The sequence below is a fragment of the Diadema antillarum genome, unplaced genomic scaffold (genome assembly GCF_040938485.1).
Source record: "Diadema antillarum isolate AM-2024a unplaced genomic scaffold, OU_Dant_1.0 seq00000674_RagTag, whole genome shotgun sequence".
Lineage (NCBI taxonomy): Eukaryota > Metazoa > Echinodermata > Echinoidea > Diadematoida > Diadematidae > Diadema > Diadema antillarum.
Genome location: NW_027271580.1, coordinates 1,406,880 through 1,420,099, shown reverse-complemented (window position 1 = coordinate 1,420,099; position 13,220 = coordinate 1,406,880). Strand labels below are relative to the sequence as shown.

Sequence of the window (13,220 nt, the reverse complement as noted above, 5' to 3'; positions counted from 1 at the left end):
AAGCATGGGCAATATCCCTCATGCCCATTCCGTGAACAGACACATCAGTTAGACAATTGTTGAGATTTTCAGAAGGTTTCATACAAGACCAAGAAGGCCTTCTTCTTTCAGAAAGGATTGTGCATGGGATGTGCAATGACAGATGTTCATCGAGTGAAAGATTGCACAGAGAGAAAAAAATGCAAGGTGTGTGAGGGAAATCACCTACCCTGTCTCCATCGGGATGTGGAACTGGAGGGCTCAACCAGTTGTATAACTGTGTGTTCCTGCCAGACCAAGATGTTGGTGAGCACTGTATGATAGTTCCGGTCTGGGTGAGGCACAAAGTAATCCTGGATAGGAAGTGCAACAGTATGCCATCTTGGACGACCAGTCCAATGCCAGGTTTATTTCTGAGGGACTGCGGCAAAAGCTCGACATTGAAGGACCAGACACAACTCTCCAACTGACCACTATGCACCACTAAGCAGACGTGAAGAGTAAGAAAATCTGTGGTTTCGAGGTGCTAGACTTCAATAAAGAGCACACCATCAAGCTACTAGACTGCTTCACCAGAGACGAGGTCCCTGCAAGGCGCTCCCAGATCCCAAAGGGCAAGGTGCAGAGACATTGGACTCATCTTGCACCAACAGCAGACCACCTGATGCCATATAACCCTGCAGTGGAGGTGTCTCTACTCATTGGCAGCAATTGTCCTACAGCCATCAGGACAAGGGAGATCATCTGTGGTGGAGAGGATGACCCCTATGCGCAGAGATCTCTCCTTGGCTAGGGAGTTGTTGGGAGTGTCTGTCTGACAGAAACCAGTAATGAAGGAATCTGTAATAGAATGACAGTGACAGAGAAACATCCAAGGTTCACCTTTTCCAGCAAGGTAAAAGAGGTGTTCAGTGCTGAGAAGGTCCTCCAGATCCTTGAAAAGACTTCAAGGAGAAAGACTCAAAGGGAGCACCATACTCAGTGGAAAAGACCAAGTTCATGGAGATCGTGGAGGAGGGTGTTCGAAGACGTGAGGATGGGCATTATGAGATGCCATTGCCACTCAAGGCTCAGGAGCCAAATCTCCCAGTCAGCAAACCCCTCGCAATCAAGAGATGGAATCAGTTATCAGTCAGACTGAGAAAGAACCAAAAGTTCTGCGACGATTACAGAGCATTCATGGATGATGTCATCCAAAACTATGCAGAGAGTGCCGACAGAGCATCTAGGAGTCCAGAACAGAGTCAATTACATACCACACACAGGTGTGTATCATCCCAGAAAGAAGACAAAATTTGCGTGGTCTTTGATTGCTCAGCAAAATATCATGGTGTGTCCTTGAATGACAATTGCTGCAGGGACCAGATATGATGAATAGTCTTCTGGGTGTGCTTTGCAGGTTCCGCAAAGACTACATCGCTTTGACAGCAGATATGAAGAGCATGTTCCACCAGTTCTATGTCACTCCTGAAGACAGAAATCTGTTGCGATTTCTGTGCTGGAAAGATGGGAACCCAGAGCGGGCTGTGGTAGAGTACGGCATGAAAGTTCATTTGTTTGGTGCAGCAAGTTCACTAGGAGTAGATGATGGTGAAGGAGAATTCGGATTCTCAACAGCCGACTACATTAGGACAGACTTTTATGTAGACGATGGCCTTAGATCCGACCCAGATGTTCCTTCAGCGATCCAGCCCCTGAAAAACAGCCAGGGACTTTGTGAGAAGGCAGGGTTACGTCTTCACAAGGCAGCCTCAAAGAGCCAGGAAGTGTTAGAGAGCTTCCCGCTAGAGGACAGAGCCATCAACACAGAGAGCCTTAACCTTGACAAAGGCCCCCAGACAATAGAGAGAGTCCTTGGAATTGTAAGGTGCATCGCACAGGACATCTTTGGCTTCAAGATTGAGCTCAAGGAACACCCCTTCACCAGGCGTGGCATTCTTTCAGTGGTCAGCTCAATTTATGACCCATGTGGCTTCCTGAGCCCTGTCATGTTGAAAGGGAAGCAGATTTTACAAGAGCTCTGCCGAAGGAATCTAGACTGGGATTGCCCTATGCCAGATGACCTAAAACCATGCTGGGAAAGGTGGCTGACTGATGTACGTGATCTAGAGAAGTTCAGGATACCCAGGTGTTTCAAACCAAGCGATTTCGAGGAGATCCAGGCTGTGGAACTTCATCATTTCTCCGATGCGAGTCAAACAGGATATGGGCAGTGCTCATACATTCGTCTTGTGGATGATCATGGGAAGATGCACTGTACGCTAGTCCTCGGCAAGTCCAGATTGACCCTTTTGAGATCCATTACAATTCTAAGTCTGGAGTTGGCAGTGGCAGCAACAGTTTCTGCAAAGACAAGCTCTTTCCTAATAGCCGAGTTGAAGTATACTGACACGAAGGAGTTCTTCAATGATATTTTCACTTAGTGTGCAGCCGAAGGTGTTCAATAGCATAGCATATCAGTGTGGCGCTACAATGCAACATGGGTACATTTTGTAAGTTAAACTTGTTGTCATAATGCTGTCACAATGGAAACATAAAGCTCAAATGATAAAACAAACTTTATATTTTGGTCATCATGTGTCAAGTCATCATGTGTCAACATATGCACTATGTGTCATGTTTGTTTGCATATTCACTTACAAGATGAAGACGATTTTATAGCCTGGTATACATCCAAAGTACAATTCGACTATCATCAATTTTGGTTACACGAAGGTAAACAAGTATGCTTAGAGTTTGTATTGAATTTATCTGTTTCACAGATTATTATCTCAAGGCTGGTGATGAGTTAGAAGAAGGGATTAAATGAGATTGAGCTGAAATCAAAGTCTCCAGCGTCATCTGTCGATTTTGTGAATAATAAAAGGGGCTAAGGAAACAGGCGAAACTTCTCAGCAACGATGTCGTGAGCTGAGGCAGTCACAGCCAATCTGTACCACTGTGACAGGTACTGGTATACTTGCATTACTATATTGCACATCATTATTGTGTTTAGTTGTATCAAAGCTACTTATATTTCTTGATGCATACAATTCTTATGGCATGTTAAATGACCATAGAGGGAGAAATGGAATAAATTATTTCATGTAGCAATGCAATTCATTTTTCATAACCACTGCATTCAAACTTTCAATACAATTATTCCTTTTTGATTTCAGGGGGTGTTAAGAAAGAGCAACGTTCAGTCGGTTCAGTGCAAAAACTATTCTTGTAGTTCATCATTTTCTGATGTGTTTGTCTTGGAGGTAAAAACTTCATAAAGCTGCTGAAATTGATAACGAATTAGATGTAGTCCTCAGTATGCTAGTTTTGTGGGATCTGTTTTGGCTTCAACATAAAAAATAAACAAAACACTTAGCATTGTCAGTAGTTCACCAAAAAGCCATCAATCACTTGGACACACTGGAAAAGAATTTTTGTTTGTTTGTTTGTGTTGTTTTTTTTTAACTTATCTTTTAACTTTTTAACTTATCCACCCTTTTAGGGTTAATGATAATCAAATTACATCAATCTTTTACTCTTTAACACATAAAACACTCATACACTACTAACATAATCTGGTCTACTTGGTCTTCAGTTTGTACATTTTGGACGGATCAATGTTCTTTCCAGACCTACTCAGCATCTGATAGTAGACCAGGAATCCGAAGAGAGCATGAGCTGTCACCAACATGCAGTACTCAAAGTGGTTTGGGTAGTCATTGCCACAGATGGTGTACCATCTTGAATAGTCCTGCAAGAGATCATGTGATTATGTTGTCAAATATATCAATGACCAGTTGAAGGAAGGTTGCTATAGATATCTATTTCACTACTACACACTCTACTACTACTGCTACTACCACTACTACTACCAATATTATTATTGTTATCATTATTATTATCATTGTTATTATTATTATTATCATTATTATTATTATCATTATTACTATTACTATTACTATTACTATTATCATTATTGTTATCATTATTATTATCATTGTTATTATTATTATTATTATTATTATTATTATTATTATTATTATTATCACTATTACTATTATCATTATTATCATCATCATCATCGTTATTATCATTATCACTATTACTACTACTACTACTACTACTACTACTACTACTACTACTACTACTACTATCTGATGCTAGCATCTGAGATCAAGTACACAATGCCTTGCCAGATATCTCTGTCCATTATCAATGTTTACATGTTGGCTCTTACATGCCCAATATTGTATCTCATGCAATATAGCCTAAGTAATTCAGACCTCTTCTGAATGTGGAAGACTACACACTCAGTTGGGCTGTTCCTGTCATCTACCTTGTCTTCTTGACATTGAAAATGATATAATGACAAATATTGTGTGATTCAAATATTGTGGTAGAGGTATATCAGATATTATATCACATGTTTTAAGTACAGTTCAATGACCTGTCACCCTTGTTCATGATGAAACACCAGCTTGGCCTTCACCATGAGCTCACAAGATGCAACTCTGAATTCCCATTTCATTAACTAATATCAGTACATGATTATTCCCTCATTATTTGAGTTCCTGTCACTGTTTCTGATCTACCGCAGCAGCAGAATTTCATCCATACCTGGGGAGGACGTTGCCCCGGGAGGCAGTGCCAGTCAAAGTAGGCCTCATCATAGTTTGAAGTGCACAAATACTTCTTCTTGTGGACAATCTGAAATCAAATATGCAATGCCAATATGATAGATCTAGAAATACTGCTAAAGACATACATGCACATTCATTCTACTCACTTAACAGGGACAATATATACTGTATGTATGGTTCATTTGGCAATGTCAACTGGTACTTGCAAAACTAACAAATCGGGAAAGTACTATCTCCTACAATGAATGTGCTGTATCCTCTGTAAGCGAGGAAATTCTTGACCTTTCTCCTGAAAGGGAATCATACTTGAATCTTTTGTTCTGTCACTGTGGGCTGCGATCGTAAATTCAGCCTCCCACAAAATTGTCTTGCAAGTTCCAATCAGCAAAATATCATACTTGGGAAATATAGTGGCACATATATACAGCTGAATGCATCTCACACATGAAATCTAGTGTAAGCAAGTGCATTTATGTGCCATATTAAGGGCTTTTTACACTTGTAAATTTTTGCTTAGTCCCGTAGCAACGGTGGGGCTAAGGGGGGGGGGGGGGGGGGGGCTTAGCCCCACCGATGGTACGGGACTATCCTTAGCCCACTTTCTGTTTACACTCGTTTTTGCCAAAGTGGGCTAGCCCCACCGATAATCCCGTACTATCTGGCCCTGCAAAATAGCAGGGTTAGCACCGCAATTAAGTGACGGAGACGAAGTCTGACCCCCACTGACCAATCAGAAACGAGGTAATCAAGTGCTGCCGGTGCATGCGTGTACGTGTACAGTGCACAGCGTAATCATGAATATTCATGTGGTTTGGAAAGTACCGGACTAAGAAATACGAGTGTAAAAAGGTCAATTTTCTCCTTAGCCCCGGACAAGAGCTTAGTACGGGACTAATTAGCGAGTGTAAAAAGCTGAAAAAATTGATACGGGACTAACGATAGTCCTGGGTCAGAGATAGTACGGGGTTAAGAAACACAAGTGCAAAAAGGGCTTTACTGTACCTTAAAGATAAACTAACACTAGCTCTCCTACCTTCCCTAAGGCAGTGTACATGGAGGTGGTATCCTGGCAGTTGCCCGTTTCTTCGTGGAGTCCAATCGATTGGTAGGATGCAGGAGTGGTAAAGAATACCAGAACGATGTACAGCAGGTAGTGGACAGTCACGGCAATGCCAATGTTATCAAAGAGTGGAGCACTGCCTGGAAAGAATGAAGCAGCTAAATGTGCACTATTCTGGCTTCAAGATACACAACAGAGTTAAGACTGTCGCAGTCAATAGGGTACAATATTTTGTCACCAGGATATACATACAGGATATACTCAAATTCTTTGATAAACAGAATTCATCACTTGCATATCAATAATATATGATACACTCTTGATGTTTTACAGATGATTTGTGGTGCTCATTTATATATAATTTTCCTACAAAGCAGCAAAGTATGATAGAGTCACATCACAAGACATACACAGCCATACACTCTCTAGAATCAATAGCTAACTGCAAGATAAACACAAGACCAAGTTGAGTGTGCCTGGACATATCATATGACTATTAGGGCTTAACACAGAACTAGGACTGGTTTGAATCTGGACTCAGTGTCAAGCAAAATTAAATTCTCCAAGACCTACCAGAGTCCATTGTTTGGCTGTGACTACATTCATCAATAATTTATTATTGCTGTGTATGTTAGAATGTGAATCTACAAACAAACAAACAAGCAAACAAAAAGATGTAAATAATGGAATGGAAGTAAGAAATACCCCTTACCGTGCTTTCCAAATGGTCTCGCACCTTCTCCTGGGTTCCTGTCCCCAATCCAGACCATCAGGACATAGACGGCAAAGAGCACTCCTAGGCAGATCCCAGTCGACACACCGTACAGGTCGTGGGGGATATGATAGATGATGATAAACTGGATGGTTCCCAGAGGAAATGCAAAGACTCCTGCCACTGCTGCACTGACCAGCTCCACAAACATACTGCCATTTGGTAACAGAGAAATTCAAGATGAATTCAGAAGGATTTACCAGGTATCTCCACTTGACTATAATTTAGACCTACGTCCAGCATACTTAGTAAGTGGTTCCTCCTTATCTCACAAAAAATTAAAGTCTGAAGCACCCTCTTGAAAAAAACAAAACTATCCCTTTAAAGCATCATGAAGCTAAAATGGTTACTTAATACAATTGCATGTCTTTCCAAGTGCAGGTGTATCACACATACCATGCATAAAAAAAAGGATTATTCAATGTTCTCATTCAGGGAAATCAGTTGATAATTGTAGCAAAACAATTACCCCAAAAACTATTACCCCCAGCCAAATACCGGTAAGTGATACTTTATAGGGTTAGAACAAATACAATGACAAGGGTTAGGGTTAGAATTTGGGATAGGGTCAGAATTAGGTTCGCTAGGATTGGGATTAGTGTTAGGGTCAGCAGAAGGTTATGGGGTAACTGTCCTAGAACCATTTACAATAGTGTAAGTAATGTACACGAACTAAACCATTTCATGAAAATCAAATATTTACGTTCACTTCAACAACTCTACACATAGCACTGATTACTGCAAGCTTGATACATGACTTCTATCCACCATGGAATATACCTCCCTAAATCTCTTCACTCACGAGTTACTTTCATATTTGCCAGCCTTGCTCCCGAACCAGCGTGGGACAGCAAAGAAGAGAAAGTTGTGGCTGCACATGAAGGTGGCCCAGAAGAAGAAGCTGGTGATGGGAACCCAGTAGTAGCGGTCATAGATGTTGGGGTCAGTGTCGTGCCACGTCCACCACATATGCTTGATCCCCATAATGTCGTAGGGAATGTCTGCAAGGGAGAGGGGACAGATACAATCAGAACACAAGTTCAACGGATGTTATACTCAGTACTTTAAATACATTTACTCTATCATTGCTACTGGGGGCTGTAATATGACATCAGATGTCTACAGCAATTTAAAGCAGAGGACCTACAAAGAATGATATGCAATACATTGACTCTCATTTCAAGACATTATAACCACTGCAATCTGAATGATCTAAATTTTGATAACAGCTAGGCCATGCACCAAACTTTCAAAAAGCATATCTTTTAGTGGCTCAATTGGGCAACTAAGATTTGAAATAGATCACTTTATTTCCTTTCATTTATTTCCACTTCATTTCTTTTTCAGGCCAACGACATCTAAATTCTACAGATTGTAGTGCCCTAAATGAGTCATCAGAGGAGAAAGCTAATGTCAAGCCCTCAATATGTCATATTTAGGATGTTAGAAGTCGAAAGAGGCCTGAGCTTTCAATCCTAGCAGAATCTTTATCAGAGACAAAATCACAAACACAGAAAGCAAACATACACCTACATGAACCACAGACTTTTGATATTTGGTGCAGTTACTCAAGACTTACCAAGCAGAACAGTTACTAAAGCATGGGCAAATGGTTCTGACCATGTAGGGAGCCGAAGACGAGAAACTGCCACAAACGATGGATACATAAACATGTAATCTGGGAAGTAACAAGAAAGAAACATAAATGTGAGAGAGTTATGTACAAATTGTCAATCTACTGTATCTATTCATATTCTATCATGTGACCTACAGCAGCATAAGGACTAACTCAGATTGAATCCTGTTTTCTTTTGAATGAATATGTAAACAATAAATTTGTAAACATGAAGTCACATGAAGTAGAAACCTAAAATCTGTAAATGATAGATATACCACAATCAAAGTATGGTAAAGTACACTGGAATCACCAGCAATACTAACAACATAATGCTCATTCGCTCATCAGTGATTATATCAAGTACGTTGAGCGACTTATAGGTTTCATGTGACAAATTGTTAATATGATCCCAATTCTTCGAAAAGTTTTCCGGTTTAGAATTCTGCTGTTGTTATTCTTGCAACTTGGATGCAAAAAGAAAAAATGAAAGATGTACTGTTCATCCAAGACCAACTCCACAATATCAGTAATATCCTGAATCTTTCTAGTCTGAAGACCAGCTGTCTCATAAAATTCATGAATGAATATGACACTATGAAATATATGTTGCAATAACAAGAAAAAAAGTATAGACTAAACAAAACAACAGACTACTATCCTTACAAACACAGATGATGTAGGTTGGTAGTCTCTTTGCCAGAAGCATAACCGTGCCCTGGGCATGCCAGAAGTTGTCGATGTCTGGCAGGATGTAACTTATGGATTCCACCACCAGCCCATGTATGAAAATGGCCAGCAAATACCAAGCAAAACGACCGCCATGTCTAAAGGCTGAGGAGAGAGAAACAACAAAGAGTCAATGGTCTACATGAATTATATAGGGTTTAGAAATTGCAGCATGTAAACAGTCACAAATGTTCTATAGAGTTTCACTGCATCATCATATTGGATAACTGTTGACAATTCTTTTTTGCAAACAAGATGAATTTATATAGCTCTGAATTTCAAGACTGTGAGAAGTATATCACATGTTCTGTAGGCTTCATGCACTTGATCAATTAAAATCAAGAAATGTGACTCAAATCTTTCCCTGCGGTTTTACATCTGCTAGTCTCTGTACTGCCTCAAAACTTGTCATCACTGACCAGCATGGTATGAGAAAAACATTTTGCAAGAGCAAATATTACAATGAACTGGCAAGCCAGTCAAGATGTGTTCAAACATGATTCAGGCAGATCAGAATGTTTTATACATACCGTGGGTGACAAGCAGAACGGCTAGAATGTGATATGTGATCTCTGCTATTAGAAAGCTTTGGTGGTTGGCCCATATTTCACGGGGATCACGGAAGGCGATGAACCAATCCAGAAACTGCAAAGTAAAGTAATTAGCTCAGCTAAGTGAGTTCACAATTACAATTTAGACAAGGCCTTACAGAGGGAAATTCATAGATGATGGTTACATTGACTGGTTTGAATGCACATGCTTATATAATTTGCTGGCTTCCCATAGAAAATTACTTGATTGTGAACAGGTTGGCCTACTAATAGTGTAAATACATCTTTGTAGAAAGGAAAATTTACTTCTGAGGCACAGCTGTGCATCATAAGGTATTCCTGGAGTGTCCAGGTGTCTAACACTAACAGTCACATATGTTTCAATATATGCTGATCTATACTCCCTGCCCCTTTACTTCCTTTTCACTATAGCTTTCAATTCTGCATATCAACAAAACTTTAGTCTTAAAAAAATGCTGAGCTCTTTAAAACGGGATCAGGCACTATAGAGAGTCACAGGACACACATCTTCACTCTTTTCACTTTAATTTCAGTGATACCTAATTGGTAGTTGATTGTTTTGCTACTTTGCTAAATTAGTTGGGTTCCCCATTCCCCCCCCCCCCCCCCCCCCGACGTTTGATTGCAACTGGTTGGAGAATGATGAATGGACTTAGTACGTGTGGGAAAGTTTGAGCAACCGGGTGTTATCTTACTCACATTTCAGCTGCAGAATACGTTCAGCTAGACTGTAAATTGATCGCTACAGATTCAGCAGTCTTGGTGTCAATTTCTATTCAATATCATGTAGTGAAATCTCGGTGTTGTTTCACATGGAACACTATATATCTGATAATGACTGAAGAATATCAAAAAATGAAAGAGTCGAATTATAAGCAGCAACGCGGTCCGCATTATATCTCACCTCTTTAACTTGCGTCATGGTCATCACTTAGGGACATCAGCAATAGGTTCTTGCTGATCGAGAGATCACGAAATCAAACAGCTATGCGTGTCGATAGCTCGGCTAGGATCTGAATAGATGTGACACCTGGGCATAGTAGTGATCTTACAGTTTGTTAATGATTAATTAATATGCTAACATGATTAGTTGATCAACCCCATCATACGAAGCTTTGTGGGACCGGCCAACTGTCGTACACATACACACAACCGTGAACAATTGCACCTGTACAATGCCCTGTCAACTCCGATCCCTCATCGCTAGCGGCCCCGACATTTCTGGGCCGCTTCTCGCTTACTGACCTGGTGGATGCTGTGCGCTTGCCGCTCTCTCATCTACATATGATTCCTTTGATCCTTGTAAACGTGAAACCGATCAATTCGGCTTTACATGATTCGACATTTTACGGGACAATTCGACTACCATTCTAAGATATTAATTTTTTATTATAAATACCGTTCAGCGGGTGGCGTCCACCCGGGGTTGGGGGGGGGGGGGGACATATCATATCTTTGCTGCCTTGTCCCCCCCCCCCCCCACACACACACACAACTCCCGAGATGTGGAAAACAAAATCGCTTGTTTGATATATAGAAAGCTGTCCAAATATTTCACCCAAAGTGTGCACCACTTGTTGAAAATGAAAATCTTCCTCGCATAATGTCGATAGCACTAACTTTAATTGCTCTATCTTTTTCAGTTTGACAGAATAACAAGATTTTTTTTTTTTTTAATCCAGAGTTTAGGAACTGTGAGGCTTCAGCTTCCCCAGAAACAAAACAAAACAATTTCTGCTAATATATCTATATATATCATGTTAAATTCTTGCCAGGACTGAACGTGTGTTAATTTCAAGTTAGGCATTTTAAAATCATGGTCAATTTCAGGGATGATTTAAGCAGGCCCAAGCTGCACAACCAATAATATCAGGGGCGGATCCAGGGAGGACCGCAACCGGCGCACGCCCCCCCCCCCCTTTATTTTTTATTGAAACAAAAGAAATAAAAAGAACAAAATGGGGGAGGGGTCACGTGCGCCCCCTTTAATTTTGTAAATTTCCTCTCTCTCTCTCTCTCTCTCTCTCTCTCTACATGTCTCTCACTCTCTCACCCTGACTCAATCTATATATCTCTATCAATCTCTCATCTGTCTGTTAGGAATCAATCTATCCATCTATCAATCCATCTGTCAGTTTATCCATCTAGCTCTCTTCCATGGATATATTGTCATGGAATTAGGCCCCTTGTAGTTTTGCAGCTACAGAGATAAATGAGAACTTTCATTTAATTATCATCTGTCCATATATCAATTTCTATAGCTGTATGTATGTATGTATGTATATATATATATATATATATATATTCTGTATATATATAGTGTATATATATATACATATATATATTCTGTATATATATATATATATATATATATATATAGTGTATATATATATATATATATATATAGTGTATATATATATATATATATATATATGGATGGGTGTGTGTGTGTGTGTGTGCACTTAAGTAATAACATCATAGTATGATTTGATAAGCTAATGTCAACTGAAGTAGTCAAGACAAATAAGGTGCAAAGAGCAAGAGGCAATGCATGCTTTAATTCTTTAGCAAAAAAAACAAACACACACACAACAAATACAATTATCGATAGCGGTGTCAAGATAGGACAACAAGCAACATATAGCTGGAAACCTCGAACTGAAACTCTATAACAGGATCCACCATCTTAAAGGTGAACATACTTTTGCAAACAGTAATATCAGTCACAGACAAAATATGCAAATTAGACAAGGGAAATTGCATAAATTATATATTGAAGTTTATTCAATAGACAGAATAGTTTTGTTGAAATAAAATTAGACTATGACCTTTTAGGAATGTTTGATATATCTGCAATTCTATGAGTTGACTTACTGGTGCCCTTTTTCAATTTGAGCTCCATTGAGTACTAATTTTTCTAGATAATCAGACTGCTACTTTCTTCCATCATGATTCCAAAAGGAACATCACCATCTAAGGCACTGGAATATTTTAGGCAACAAAACTTGAGACACTGCATGCTGGCAAGATCGGGTGAGGCACTGCCGATGTAGTGAACGCGTCCAAATAAAAGGATACTGTAAAGTAAAGTCAAAGTCTACATAGCAACCCGCAAAGTTCAGATAACTTCCAACTGTGACTTTGGAGCAGTCAAAATTCTGCTCTTTCCCAACAGACACTGTAACTATGTGTGGCAGCCTCGGCAGTCTGAATATGGCAGACTCTTCATTATAATAGGCTACTTGGGACCACAAATTTATTTGGATAATATATCAACATTTTGTTATACGTGACCATGCATCACAAAACTAACAAAAAGTCGCACACGCTGATTTTGTGTGAGGACTGAAAATATGTGAAATGGGTCAACCTAGCCGATCTTGACTTTTTCATATTTTCTGAAAGAGCAAGTCTTCTTCTACATCATGCTAAAATTTGGGATCATAAAACTGGCAGGAAAGTGTGTTTTTTAGCAGTTTATCTTAAACAGTTTTTTGGTAGAATTGTGTGATTAGGTGTGTCTTTAGAGTCCCTTTTTCATTTCTCAAAAACCTTGTTCACACTCTTCACTTTCAACTTTAATACCGGTAACTTTTAAAAAGATAATGCTACTGCTTTTAAAGTTGGCATTAATTATGGACAGAATGTGTTAATAAGGCATGTTTAATTTTGGCTTAATCTGATAATTCCTTCATTGTTGTTACTCCGGTGGTTTACATCCTGTTTTTTGTCCCATTCATCGCACAGCTAGCGCGGCTTGGTACAGATTAAACGCTTGAATAGGCACTGTACTTCAGAGCCTCTTTTCTTAGTTCGCACTTTTCCCCGACTGTGTGTGTGTTTTTTTTCTCCAATATTTAGATAGGTTAAG

At 39.6% G+C, this 13,220-nt stretch overlaps 2 protein-coding genes across 2 annotated transcripts; one reads left to right on the top strand and one right to left on the bottom strand.

Annotated features, from left to right (window-relative positions):
• Nucleotides 1-978: 978 nt before the first annotated feature.
• On the top strand, nt 979-2,402 carry LOC139736924 (uncharacterized). Its single transcript, XM_071647598.1, has 2 exons — nt 979-1,244; nt 1,379-2,402. The coding sequence occupies exons 1-2, from the start codon at nt 979-981 to the stop codon at nt 2,400-2,402; spliced, it is 1,290 nt and encodes a 429-aa protein (XP_071503699.1).
• A 1,100-nt stretch (nt 2,403-3,502) lies between these two features.
• Nucleotides 3,503-10,271, bottom strand: LOC139736923 (uncharacterized). Its single transcript, XM_071647597.1, has 9 exons — nt 10,254-10,271; nt 9,308-9,422; nt 8,715-8,882; nt 8,013-8,111; nt 7,236-7,434; nt 6,374-6,585; nt 5,635-5,801; nt 4,579-4,668; nt 3,503-3,712 (listed from the first exon to the last, which is right to left on the bottom strand). The coding sequence occupies exons 1-9, from the start codon at nt 10,269-10,271 to the stop codon at nt 3,542-3,544; spliced, it is 1,239 nt and encodes a 412-aa protein (XP_071503698.1). The 3' UTR covers nt 3,503-3,541.
• Nucleotides 10,272-13,220: the final 2,949 nt, after the last annotated feature.